This window comes from Abramis brama (assembly GCF_963993115.1).
Source record: "Abramis brama genome assembly, chromosome: 7".
Classification (NCBI taxonomy): domain Eukaryota; kingdom Metazoa; phylum Chordata; class Actinopteri; order Cypriniformes; family Leuciscidae; genus Abramis; species Abramis brama.
This window is the reverse complement of record NC_139969.1, coordinates 32,646,661-32,660,685: the sequence shown is the minus strand read 5'-3', so window position 1 is coordinate 32,660,685 and position 14,025 is coordinate 32,646,661. Positions and strand designations below refer to the sequence as shown.

Here is a 14,025-nt window from a genome sequence, read left to right as displayed (position 1 = left end):
CATCATGCCACCGAAAGTCAAACAGCCACGAAACTCCTCCCCTCATTCATCTGATTGGGCGTTCGCAATGATTCCTGGGTAGGTAACTCGTGTGGAGGGTGCGAAAGTGCGGGCTTCGCCGAAGTCACTTGCGAGCACACTTCTGAGTGCTGAAATGTCGAATGGGACACCCTACGGACCCGTACATTTGGCGAGCACGCGCAATTTAAGGCCACGAGACCAAAGTGTAAAGTGTGCCATTTGGGATCCAGCCAAGAGTATTGAACTTTCTCCTCCTGCGTCCTGTTCTTCTGCGATCCAGAATGGCAGCACAGCTGAAAGGTATTTTTGGTATTTTTGAGCTGCGCCCTCTACTGTACAGACGTGAATTTGCATTTCCTTCAACCTGAGGCTTATTCATTTCACTTTTGGTGTGAAAGGGCCTTTACATTTGCCAAAAATACAACTTTTTTAAAATCAAAATCAAACAAGCAAACCCAGCCCAGATAAGAAAAAGTAACAGAAAAGTAACAGAAAACACAATTAGTTACTTTTTTAGGGAGTAATGCAATATTGTATATGTATATATTGTAATATATATCTTGTAATGTATTACATTTAAAGGTAACTTTCCCCAACATTGGTTAAAGGTGACATTTGTAACACTGCATTACTTCAGACAGAAGAAAGCAGTGTTCAGCATGTGCCTGTGGGGGGTGCTCTGGTATCACCATCTCTAGATCAGTTAAAGGTCAGGGACCACCATGTGCTTAGTTTTAAAATGAAAAAAGAGAGACATAATATTTCAGTTCTTCTAAAATACAGCTTTAATAAATAGGTTATAAATGCATCTTGGCTATATTAACTGTTAATGTAGGAGAGACTGAAAGATGATACTTGATGGGTAGACATGCATACATTTTATGACTGTTCATTCCATGAAATAGTCTATTTTACATGAATAAAAATTAAATACATTTCCTTCTGCTATTCTACAATTTTTTTTTGCCAGTAATTATATTTATAGTTACATGACAGCTCTGATCATAGCAAAACTAGTGTGATTTTCTACAAGACAAGTGTCATTAATGCCCGCATACTGTGCTCATACATGGCATATGATTTTAAATATTGTCATATATAGTATGCTTGGTGTTGGAATTTTGCGCTATGTCAAAAATGTACATTAATAGTAGTTGCATTCACTTTTAAGTTAAAATATGGGACCATGAAGAGAGGAAAATCTGTTTTCTGTATCACATGCAATCATCAGATTTTTCAAATCTTCTATAATATTTAAATTGTAGATGCATCTAATGAAGCAACTTTCTTAGTCTTTGCCCATACAAAATAATTAAGGTTATTAATGTTATTTATGTCTTTAAACATTGTCTCATTCAGTGCCCTTCAATCATCTCAGCTCACTCCAATTGCTTTGACGTTAACTAATAATGCATAGTGTTAAAATTATAGACAAATCTTAATAAGGACACCCACTAAGATTTTTGGTAAATTTAGCAACAAATTTTTTTTTTTTAAAAAACAACAAAAAAACAAACAGCAGTGCTGGTTTGCATAGTTATTTTCTTCAAAGAAAATATCCAGCCTAAAACAATACAAAGGAGCGGAAATCATAATGTTCTAGCACATGGCTTTTTTCACTATAAACTATATACTGTAAATATGAACGATAAAGGGATTTCAGTCTAATGAAATGCACTTCAAACTTACCAGGCCCATCGACTCAACTGTATGGCCAAGATGTTGTTGTTCGTAGATTTTGAGAATGTATTCGGTCCCCTTTGAACGTTTGGGCTAACAGTTTTAAATGAACTCGCTCACTTTCAACATGATACTGCTTTAGCTGTGACCTTTCATGCAGAGGCTTTGAAGTCGCTCCCCGCCGAGCCCTGATCCAGAATGCCCCGGAGCACACAGCATTAAACTGGGCTTGCTGGAAGACAGATGGCCTGGGGAACACGCCCTGCCTGCACACCTGGGTATAGATCACCCTGAGTCAAATTCAGCTAGGCTGCAACCCGAAATCGCATACTTCCCTACTATACAGTAGGCGAAAAACAGTACTAAGTTCTAAAAAAGTATGCAAAAAGTTGTATGACCGAATACTTCCGGTGAGATTCTAAGTGTGCATTCGATGGGCACTTAACTATCCCATGAGACCACGGGAGAGGATTTGTGAATGACAGTGAAGTGACGCACACTTACACTGGCAGGTCAGTTGACAATGGCAACACTGCAGATGTAGTATGACCTGATTACATTCATACTACAGACAATCAAACTATGTAGAGCTTATTTTTTTTAGCTATCGTGAAGTAATTACTTTGTCAAAAATAAGCACCTATGCAATTTCAGATGCAGCCCTAGTGTCATGCCTGAACTGAGGCTGTATGGCTACACTCTTTTCAGCAGAAAAACAGCGCCACCTTGTGGCGAGGGATGTGAACTAACATTGTAAATTGAACATGAAAAACACAGGTTGAACAAAGGTTCTTGAGATCTGAATTGACCATGATAGATAACTAGGTTCTTTGAAGATTAATATTCAATTTGATAAACTAAACAAAATTCCTCCTATATTCCCCAACGAGGTTTGGTTCATTTTTCTCAAGTATACAAAGCTTAAAAATATTAGTGAAATATAACTAACATCAAGAAAAGGTGCTTTTGCTCTCACTTTCTGGCATGTATTCCTCTAGTTTCAAAAACCTTCACTTACCGGTTCTGTTTGTGCTCTATAGAATATAAACGCTGTCTTCAGGCGCCTCTGAAGAAAGCAAAGGCTGCCCATAAATTCAACAAAAATAGCTGTGCACGCTCTGCATATTAAATTGACATCCCGTATTCACTCGAGCCAAACTTTGTGCCTGCTGTTAGTGAATAATAGATTTCACAGGTCCGAGTTTGATCACATGTCCATGTTGAAGGCCCTCATTAGGAGGTCCAGATCTCCCACGCTTGCTGCCTGGAACAGTTCTGGCTGGTCCATGAGTGAGAGGGCGATCCGCAGAGCGGCCCAGATGTTGCTGGACATCGCCTGATGACTCCTGCTCTTCCTCTGCTGGTGCAGAGCGGTCAAGAAGTTACTCACTGCCTCCCTGTGAGAGAAAAGACAGCGGTAAAACATTGAGTGCCCTATCATACACCCGTCAGAATGAAAACGTTTTTTGCTAGTTTCAGCCTGACGCAGTTATCATTTTAACGTCCTGTGCCACGTTGTTTAAATAGCAAATGCATTTGTGCGCCCATGGGCGGCTGGTCTGAAAACGAGGTGTGTTCAGGCGCAATGTTGGCGCATTGCTATTTTGAGGCAACTGAGGCAATTTATTTTGTTATTTAAAGGGTGCATTAGTAATATGCTCCTATAGAGGCGGGGGCACAACGCGCGTACAATCTGCTTATTACACACACAGGGCAGCAGCACACAAACATGCCAAAAATAATAAAAATAAAAGGATTAAAATTTTAAAGATTATTATTGTGTACATAAAGATATGGTGGAATCCGGCTTGTCCCGTAGATGGTCTGCTTGCTCGCTTTAACCTCGCGCATGAGCAGATCCGTTTCCTCTCCGGAGAAGCGGCTAGTTTTTCTGCTTGCAAATTCCGCCATGTAAATAGCGAATCCACCATGGCGCGAGCGCAACTGGCTTTTAAAGGGAATGGGAGATGAGACTCTGATTGGTTTGTTGCATATTACGGCCAAAAAGAGAATAGGGACAACCCTTTTAGACCATGCACGCAGGCCATTTTCCCGTCGTTAAACTAGCAAAAGTGGATTCGGACATGCCCTAAGTGCACTTGCGCCGTGCCCTTTAAATCCTTAAAATAGGGCCCTGAAATTTGAAGTTTCAGACTTTATTTTGTTTAGCCTTCTGCTTGTTCAGTATGATTTAGTGTCTACACTAAGGAGACATACAGTTTCCATTAACCCTTGCTCATTGTTTCGGTTCATTACCGATGTGCCCCCAGATTGATGCAGCTGATGCCGAGGTTGTATCTGGAGCGGATGAAGCCTGGCTGGAGCTCCAGAGCTCTGGTGTAGGCCTCCACCGCCTCCTCACTGCGGTCCCCATTCGCCAGTGTGGCCCCGAGCCGGTTCCACAGGAGATAGTCCTATGAAAACACACAGAATTGGCAGAGTAAAGGCCGATCTCAGACAGGGGTTTTCCAGCGGGGTTCCAAGGACCACCAGGGGGTCGCAAGGTGGTACTACTAGGGAAAATTTCATAGAAAAAAAACATGTAAACTAGTTGTTTTATTTATTTTGCATTACAAGGACTGTTTATATTATATTATATTATATTATATTATATTATATTATATTATATTATATTATATTATATTATATTATATTATATTATATTATGTATAACATACTATAACTTTATTTCTCAAAGTGTTTTACAATAAAGCAAAACATTACAATAAGTTTAACACTTCACATAAAAACAAGTAAAACTACCATAAATGATATAACATAAGTTTAAAAATTAAACTTGCCTTATAATGATAATAAAATAAGATAAAACTATTATACATAAAATGCATAGCAAAAAAAAAAAAAGGAAATTAATATTAATTAAAATTAATAATAAAAGCTAAATTAATTTTTAACTTTCATAACTTACTTCCTTAAATCTATTGGTTAATGTGCTCCAGAGCTTAATTTCAGGCATAATTGTCAATGGCTGCATTCCCGATGGTCTTTCGACTGTTGCTGAGAACCTCCAATAAACAAGCAACAGATGATCTCAGTGTTTTCGCAGGCACATCATTTACAAATGAATTAACACTATAACTTGGTCCTAGCCCATTACAGGATTTGTATGTGAGGAGGAGGACCTTAAAATCAATTATTATATTATATTATATTATATTATATTAATTATATTATATTATATTATATTATATTATATTATATTATATTATATTATATTATATTATATTATATTATATTAGTAAGAAAGATATAGTAAGAAAGATTTAATAGACTCTCCATTAGTTTTATATAACATGTATTTCTAAGTGTTCATCTATAAATCCTTGTTGTGTTTTTATTGTTTTTTCTTGCATTTAGCTTGATCACTAGGACTGGTAAGGCAATATATTCTCCATAAAGAAGATTTAAATTTGAATTGCAAATATATCAACAAAATCTTTTGTGCGCGTTTGCTGCAGCTTTCTGTTCTCTCACGACTGGATTTACTTCTTGTTGTCTTGTGTTAATAAATGTCCACTGCACTTGGATCCAACGCCTTGGTATAAGCGGGATAATCCACGGCTAGCTGTGCTTTAAATTATTTGAATGCAGTCCGCTTCGCATCAGGCGGTTCTTTGCCTCCACATCGTGCATTAAAATCATTTAATGCACAGCTAGCCTTGGATTATTCCTTACTTAAATTACATATCACACACCACATTATATTAACAAAGCTAAAAGTGGTGAAACTAAACATTTTCAGTTATCCATTGATTATCAAGGTAATAGCCTACTAACTGACTGGTTAAGAAAATCAGTTTTGATTAGAAAATCATGATTAAACTGTAAATTTTTTGTTCAGGCATTGAAGAAGGGGGGATCTTGCACTTGCAGTTAAAAAAAACACTAACAGAACCCTGCACCCAAATCCATGCGAACTACTAAATTAATATGCATTACAGATTGCTGTATTCATTTTTTTAGCAAGATTAAAAACACCCACGGTGCTGTCAGGACAGCTCTGAGAATCTAAAAGATCTGTAGCATTAAAAATGATGAATAGGACTTTGTGGCTTACCTCCGGTCGGACAGACAGTGCGGCATTGAAGGCGTCCACAGCTTTGTCAAACTCCGAGCTGAGGTTGAAGAGCACACCCAGGCCTGTCTGGAGGTCAGGGTCCACCCCTTCAGCGCTCTGCACTGCCTCCTGATAGAGCTCCAACACCTCCACCAGCTGAGAGCTGCACACAACACACAGCACACACCATGAACAAGGGCAGGGCCATATGAGGACATATATCGTGGCGATGATATAAACTGTCAGTTGATAGCACATTCCAGGGCCAGGTTTTATGGCCCCTCTCTTTCTGCAACAGTGGAAAAAGCTTTGCTACATTTTGATTGGATCTTGGTGGACTAGCACAAACAAATGTCCAACACCACCAGATAAGGACGCTAGGACTGACAGACTGCTCAAGCACGGGAAGGACAGAACTTCTCATTGGTCCACAGGCAGTTTCTGCCCTGCACTCATCTAGACTCATCCCTGAGGTTTAAACCAACCGCCATAACAATTATTTAGGACATTTTGGGTGCAACAGCATCAATCATAATTGATAATTGTTATCAATTATAACAAATCCATTCATAACTATGTTTGGAAACATAAAACACATTCATTTAATATAAATGAATGTAAAAAATTGTGCTGGGCAACGATTAATCGCGATTAATCGCATCCAAAATAAAAGTTTGTGTTTATATATGTGTGTGTACTGTGTATAATTATTTTGTATATATAAATACACACGCATGTATATATTTAAGAAAAATTTGTTAATATATAAAATGTTTATATTTATATATAATATAAATGATGTATAAATATATACAGTACATGCATGCAAATATTTCTTAAATATATACATGCATATGTGTGTATTTATATATACAAAATAATTATACACAGTACAATTTCATTTGGATGCGATTAATCACAAGTAATCGTTGCCCAGCACTAGCAAAAAATAAATCTTACTCAAATTCAGCTGTTAATGTATAAATGACAATTCAATCTTATTGCCAAAAAGTGAGAAATGCACTGGAATGGAGAAGCAGCAAATTGCAATCTCCTCCTCATCGGAAAGGGATAAATGTGCCCTTTCAACAGACACTCCTTGTTCTGAGTCTCAGGCCTGTAAGAGGAGAAACAGAAACAGATCAACCGGTTCTGAATCTCCCATCTGGAGAGACATTAACAGACACGCCGTTCTGAGCCTCCGGTCCATTACAGGGAAGGCAGCAACAGATACACCCAAGTTCTGAATCTCCAACCTACAAAGGTGAGACATTATCAGATACGTTTTGAGACTCTGGCCTGTGAAGGAAGAGACAACAACAGGTTCCATGCTCTCATGCTCTGAGTCTACAGCTTGTGAGGCAGCCACAGATACAACCACAGTCTGAGCCTCCAGTCTGTGAGGAAAGAGACATTAACAACTACGTTCAGAGTCTTCGTCCAAGCAGCGTGTCTGGCCCAGAGAGGCAAAAGACAAACAGACATTTGCAATAAGGTTAAGATCAGGAGGACACTCCTTCACTTCAGGGCCTCATCTGCATGTTCCAGATTTTAGGAACCCTTTTTGGTGCTCCAGGAGATCAGCATCCCGCAGAGCTTCGTGTTCAAGGCTGTTGAAACGTATTCCGGCTCCTTTCCCGACTGCATTGTCACCCAGTACAACCAGTGGAAGACTTCACCGCCATCAGACACTCGACCACGTGGAACATAAATATCACTTTACCAATCCTCTTAGTGACCTTGGCATTGTTGTATTTTATCAGTATATGCTTCTCTAATTTGCATTAGATGTTATATAGCTGATGCTGGTCAATAACAAATAATGTTTCATTGTTTTCTTTGATGCATAAGGTTCTTCACCTTATTAGTTTCAGAGAAATAATGTATCTTCCAATAAAATAACATAACTCTGCCATAGCCACACCCAACTTAATTGCTTGCATTTTATGCACCTTTTCCTTTATTATTCATGGTATTCATTTTGCAGTCATGTTGATTACTAGTTTATCTTTTTGTTAATAAAATGTATTTTATTACACGTGTGTTTACCTTGTGTTGATAATACAGAGGACGCTCTACAAGTTAACGATATCTCACAAATCCTTCAGATTGGTCAGATGACAAACTCCCTTCAGTTTACACAATTTTATTTATTCAACAATCATTTTTGATTGTTATTTTACTGTTAAGGCAAAATTCCTTAGCTGGTACCCCGAGGTACAGTAGGAGGAGTAAGAGGTTATCTGACGTTCTCACACACATCTTAAGTGACGTGACCGAAACGCATTATGAATTTGGTGCCATCAGTAAAAACTTCTACATAACAGGTGCCTTGTATGAGAGAAAGTATAATCCTTTACAACAGAGAATTTGCTATATTGTTTCTGTCACAGTATGTACATATCTGTGTATCTTTTAGTAGGCGTGACTGCATTAAGTTATTGACACGTTGATAAAGAAACCTGAATGACTGAGAAAATGAAGAATGCAGAATGAAGAATCTACAGTGAAATAAAATTACGTGATCTACGCCACACTACTCCCATCTCACAAAACTCACAAACAGACCTCATGCATATGCTTTATATATGCAGCATGTAGACAATGATTAATGTGAGTGAATGTGGATCGTACCACCCGAGAGTGGGGATGGGGGAGATGGAGGACCCCCTGCGGCTGGGCAGCGGAGAGCCATCCAGAGGGCTGCGGTTCTGGAGCAGGTGTCTGTATCTGGGGTTGTATCTGATCCAGCGGTGAAGAGCCTCACATGCTTCCGGCTGCTGCCCTGCGTTGGTCAGGCTCACCGCCAGAGCCATCAGGGCCTTCAGATTGTTTGGGTGCAGCTCCAAACATCTATTTGAACAAAGACACACAGACAAAACATGGCAAAATAAGCGAGGGAGTGAGTTGGTCCAACATGTTTGTTTTGTTTTTCACCTCTGATTAAACCAACTACGTGAGTTTGGGGCGGCACTACTGTAGTCCAATAAATGGTGCACAAGGGGAGCGTTTCGAAAAACTATTTGTGCAATACCATTTGTTACCACTAATTGCGCAGAAGCCCATAAAGCTTTAATGCAATTTCCTCATGCATAATTTAATACGTTCGTGAACTTTAGACTTTTTGCTCTAATTGAGATTGTTATGGCCTTAATTTTAAAATGAACGATTTTTACAAATTAAAAATTGTAGAAACCCTGAAACTACAAATGTGACTATTTCTGCAGCCTTTCATCTAAAAGATGTTTCAATGACTAGTGGATTTAGGCAAGAAATCCTGAACATTGCACTTGTTAAGAAGATTCTGGTTTGACGGAGTGTCTAGTAAGTGTGTAATCCCCAATGAAAGGACATTAAAACTCTGTATTTACAACATCATTCACCCTCAGAGAACAGAGCATTAATGCTCCTCTGGCATATATCAGACTCAAGCATTAATCACAAAACCCCTCATTATTGTCGACTCACCTCTGAAGACAAACAATGGCTGCCTGTTCATTCTCATTCTCTGCTTGTGTGGTGCCCAAAACCTGCCAAGCCTTTGTAGAGGAAAAAAAGCACTATAGTTTGAAACATCACAAAAATATTAGAGCAAAGCAGAAATAATAAAGGCTAGAATTGCTCGAAGGGCACTGTAAAAAGAGCGTTCAATTATTGGGGCTGCCAGTTTTCTAAAGCATATTGTTGTTCCCTCTTCATTATGTGCTTGGCTAGTGCATTTAGTGCAGTCACTCTGGGGACGTTGGCATTTGACTTTAATGTGGTTTTGTTTAGAATTAAACAGAATCATATTTATAAGCCATCCCAGAGGTTTACGCCATCTGTCTGGCATCATAAAGCTCATAAAGCATGGGCTCATAAAGCATGGGAAATTTCATTAAATGTTTGATGGTGCTGACTGGGCAATAATAAAAGGAAGGCAGGAAGGACATGGATTTGCACTGTCTGTCACTAAGCGGTTTCATCGTTTGTGAGGTGATAAAACATTCGGAGTAGACTGAGTTGAATACAGGACATAATAGTTATGTTCCAAATCCAAGTAAGCGGACAAGAGGGTGATTTAGAGCGTTCTAAATATCAAATTATTAAACTTCTTAAACAATTGCCCCCCCATTTTTGTATGTTTTTGAAATAAGTCTCTTATCATCGGGATTTGGTGATAGAACCCAAACGCAGAACAGCTAAGGAAGCTCAAATAGGTATTGTGTGCTACACAACACAAGAACGCCTGACCAATGAACACAAAGACCAGGCGATCGACAAAAAGACATGAGACAAGAGCACATGGACAGTGAACACTCAACCCATGCACTCAAAACAAAAGACAAAACATGGAGCATGAATGTCCAAACCACGACAATACCCTCCCTCAAGAGACTCGCTCTGGTGTCCCCAATGAGGAACACCAAACACAAGACAGATACACACACCGACACAACGACAGAAGACAGACTGGGGTCAGACAATGACAGGTAGTGGAGGGAGGGAGGGAAACCAGGCCTTTGTTGGAAAGGTCTGGATGGTCCAGAACCCAGACAGGTTACCAGAGAGGGAAGGGAGGGTAGAGCCAGGGAGGATCTGGAGACTAGGGAACCCCAGCAGAAGGCCAGGGCAGGGCCGGACCAGGGAGGCTCGGGCTTAACATGAACCCTGGTGGATGGCCAGGGTAGTGCCGGAGAGAGGCCGGACCCGGATAGCAGTGACTCTGGGGTTGGAGCAGATTCTGGAGGATCCTGGTCTAGAGCAGGCTCTGGAGTGGCCTCCGTGGCTGGTACCACAGGACAAATTTTCTCTTCTTCGAAGAGCGAGACAACCTGGTGGGACTAGGCTGGTATTAGGTGAGATTGACTGGGAGAGGGGCCCACTCCTCCTACAGAATCTCTGTATCCTTTAGATGGCAAACATGGTCCATGAAAACAAGTCCATGATTTTCTAATTGCCCAACTCCTCCCAGGGAATGGGATCATCGAGTCAGACAAGTAAAAGGTCAATTAACTCAACCTTGTCAAAAAACAAGCCCCTGGGCTAATTCAAGGATATCTAGTACATATAATCCAAAGGGGCGATGAGGATGTGTTCTGGGAGGGCAGAACACAAAAGTGGAATAAATAAAGAAGGAAACTAGGAGGATAATGAGGGAGGACACGAACACGCAGCCAATAAGAGCTCTCACCGACTACATGTCCACACAAAACATGACAACAAGAAAGCACACAGCCAATGAACACATGAGCTGCGTGCTACACAGAACACAATAACGCCTGACCAATGAACACAAAGACCAGGTGCACATGAGAAAACACATCAGACAAGAGCACACAGCGAGTGAGCGAACTCTCCACACGTGCGCTCACAACAAAAGACAAAACGTGCAGCATGAATGTCCAAACCCCGACACTGAACCAAAACCAAACTAGACAGGAGTATACACTTATGCTCACCAAAGCTGTATTTATTTGATCAAAAATGCAGTAAAAACTGCAATACTGTGAAATAATACAATTTAAAAGAACATTCTATTTCAATATATTTTAAAATGTCATTTATTCCTATGATGAGAAAGCTGAATTTTCAGCATCATTACTCCAGTCTTCAGTGTCACATGATCCTTCAGAATCATTCTAATATGTTAATTTGCTGCTCAAGAGACAATCATTACATGTATATACACACACACACACACAAACACACTTTTTCATTTTGCTTGGTGTAATACATTCTATGATTGCATTATTGCAAAAGATGCCAAGCTGCCTTTGATTTTGGTTAATCAGAGGTATCTTATGGATTCCTTCAAGTCTTCATGTCTTAAAATATTGTCTCAGTAGGCCGCTTGCTAGGTTTGGGAACACAGATAATGTGTAAGACAGCAAAAAAACCCACAAATGCTCAATAAATGGGTTGTCCAGATTGGGGTTCTTTACCTCTGAGTCCAGAGGGTCTTGTAAGATGGCCGCCTCTAACAGTAGTACAGAGCTGTTCAGATCCCCGTCCTTGCACTTCTGCAGCCCCTGATCAAAAGCATTGGTGTAGTCTTTGTAAGGGTTATTGGTATGGAAGCAGTGACCCTGTAAGCAACAGAACCAAAGAACAAGCTTAAAGAAAACAAGTAAAACCACAATTAAATATCATGATGATTTTAATAGAAAACTTGAGCGCATGACTCAAGACTAATCCTTTCATAAATCTGAGAAGCAGACGGTGGAGTGTTGATAATTGGATCATGCTGAGGTCTTTAATATTGCAGTGAAAAGTGCAGTTGGACTAATCAGTGGCGTGGGGAGAAGAAAAGGGCACAGGAACTCACACTACACAATAAACTAAGTGACACTACACAATAAACTAAGACTCTTTGTAAGCTTGAAAGAAAATTAAAAACAATAATTTAATTATATTTACTGTGGCTCATACTTTTTCTTAAGATTGTTTTAAAGTAAAAACTTCAGAAGAATTTGAATTCCTAAAAATAATTTTATTAAAAATAATTCTTAAATCCCTAAAGGTTTTCAATGAATGGATTGTGTTGTTTCAAATATTAACCATGACAGAAGGAGCGTAAATGATTGCAACAGGTTAGGGTTAGACAGGTTCTATAAGAATAACTATTTAAAATATTAAACGTTGCATTAAAATACGTGACGAAAACAGTGTGCACACTTATTATGATTTTTCATTCGGTGCATCTGAATCGAATACTGTCTGAGTAGGTACTACATTTGAATTTGAACTTACTTCACGACAGTTAAAAAAGTATGTTCTATATCATGAATATGGGTAGTATGAATAAAATTCGGACATACTACATCCGCCATGTTGTTACTGTCACATGACCTGCCGCATCAGTTGTGTTACTTCACTGCCATTCATAAATCGTCTCCCGTGGCCTCATGGGATAGTAAAGTGTCCATCGTTTTCGAATACTATGTATTTGGACATACTACTCTGTTGGCACCCTATCAACTACATAGAAATGCCCTAGCATCTAGAAACTATATTAATCAAGCTGTATCTCTAAAAGGGATGCAGCATAGGCAGCAACTCAATACAAATGTATTTATAAAGCACTTTCAAGACAACAAACAGTCATATAATCCGTCATGACACATATCACTTACAATGATCAGACCCAGGCAAAAGCCAAGGATAATAGGAAAGCACAGTAGTTTTTGGCTATATCCGAACATTCTCTGCCTATTTGGAAGCACACAATCATGGATCATAAGAGAGAATATTAGATGAAAGAGAACATTATCTGACATCTGGAGTCTATAACCTTTGAAGTGATAATCTACCCCTGTATCAGTTCTGTCGTCATAGAGAATGCAATACAGTGGGCAGTCATTTTGAAACTCATGCGGTGGTGCGGAACAGCACCTTTGATTGGTTAACAATCAACAGAACAGCTTCTGCCGGTTAATGTGTTGTAAACTACATCCACTCACTGACACTGTGTCCAAACCAAGTGCGATGCAATAAAGGCTCCTCTTCTATGCTCCAGTTTGTGTCCCAATCAGTGTTAAATCAAATCCCATTGGCCCAAAATACTACTCCACATAAATATCCATTTCAGTCAAGAAACTCTAGCAATCTGCTAGCTATCACATCATTGTATCATCTATATGGCACAAGCTGATTGGCCTCTGCTGATTCTGCAGCCAATGAACATTTAAATGCACTGGTTCAGTGTTTGAAACCCTCCACCTCCCCAGCTCCACCTGCCTAGATCTGCTATGGGATTTATGTATGTCTGATCATGCAGCAGCAGATCTTACATGCTCACAGTGTCACGGTGTCAGGTTGTGCCCCCCTTCGACTCTGGGTTGGTGAGGTCCAGCCCAGAGCCCCATCCGCCGCTGATTCCGCCCAGCTCAGAACCTGCACATTGCCATCAGAAACAGGGGAGGAGAAGGAAGACCTCCTCCGTGACTGTTCCGGTGGTCCCAGTTCCGGTGGTCCCAGTTCCGGTGGTCCCTGTTCCGGTGGTCCCTGTTCCGGTGGTCCCGAGTCCGGTGGTCCTGAGTCCGGTGGTCCCAGTTCCGGTGGTCCGGAGACGGAGGAGGAGAAAGGCCTCTTTAACGACCTGTCTGGTGGTTCCTAACCCAGAGACCATCCCGGAGGTGACTGCCATCCCTGACGCGCCGCCCAGACCGCCCGAACAGCCAGCTGTCTCCCTGGAGGTCGTCCCCGAACAGCCTGCTGTCTTCCCGGAGGATGTCCCAGAACTCCCCATCATCAGTCCTGCCATG

The 14,025-nt window shown here is 40.2% G+C and overlaps 1 protein-coding gene across 2 annotated transcripts in view; it reads right to left on the bottom strand.

Moving 5' to 3' along the window:
• Nucleotides 1–785: 785 nt before the first annotated feature.
• The window catches only part of pex5lb (peroxisomal biogenesis factor 5-like b), a 51,998-nt gene continuing 38,758 nt past the window's right edge, over nucleotides 786–14,025 (bottom strand). For both annotated transcript variants that reach the window (XM_084119399.1, XM_084119398.1), the window contains 6 exons: nucleotides 11,704–11,847; nucleotides 9,248–9,318; nucleotides 8,414–8,632; nucleotides 5,780–5,942; nucleotides 3,958–4,115; nucleotides 786–3,098 (listed from right to left, as the gene is read on the bottom strand). In XM_084119399.1, the coding sequence (XP_083975525.1) occupies nucleotides 2,909–3,098; nucleotides 3,958–4,115; nucleotides 5,780–5,942; nucleotides 8,414–8,632; nucleotides 9,248–9,318; nucleotides 11,704–11,847 (945 nt within the window). In that variant the 3' untranslated portion in view covers nucleotides 786–2,908. The remainder of the gene's footprint in view (nucleotides 3,099–3,957; nucleotides 4,116–5,779; nucleotides 5,943–8,413; nucleotides 8,633–9,247; nucleotides 9,319–11,703; nucleotides 11,848–14,025) is intronic.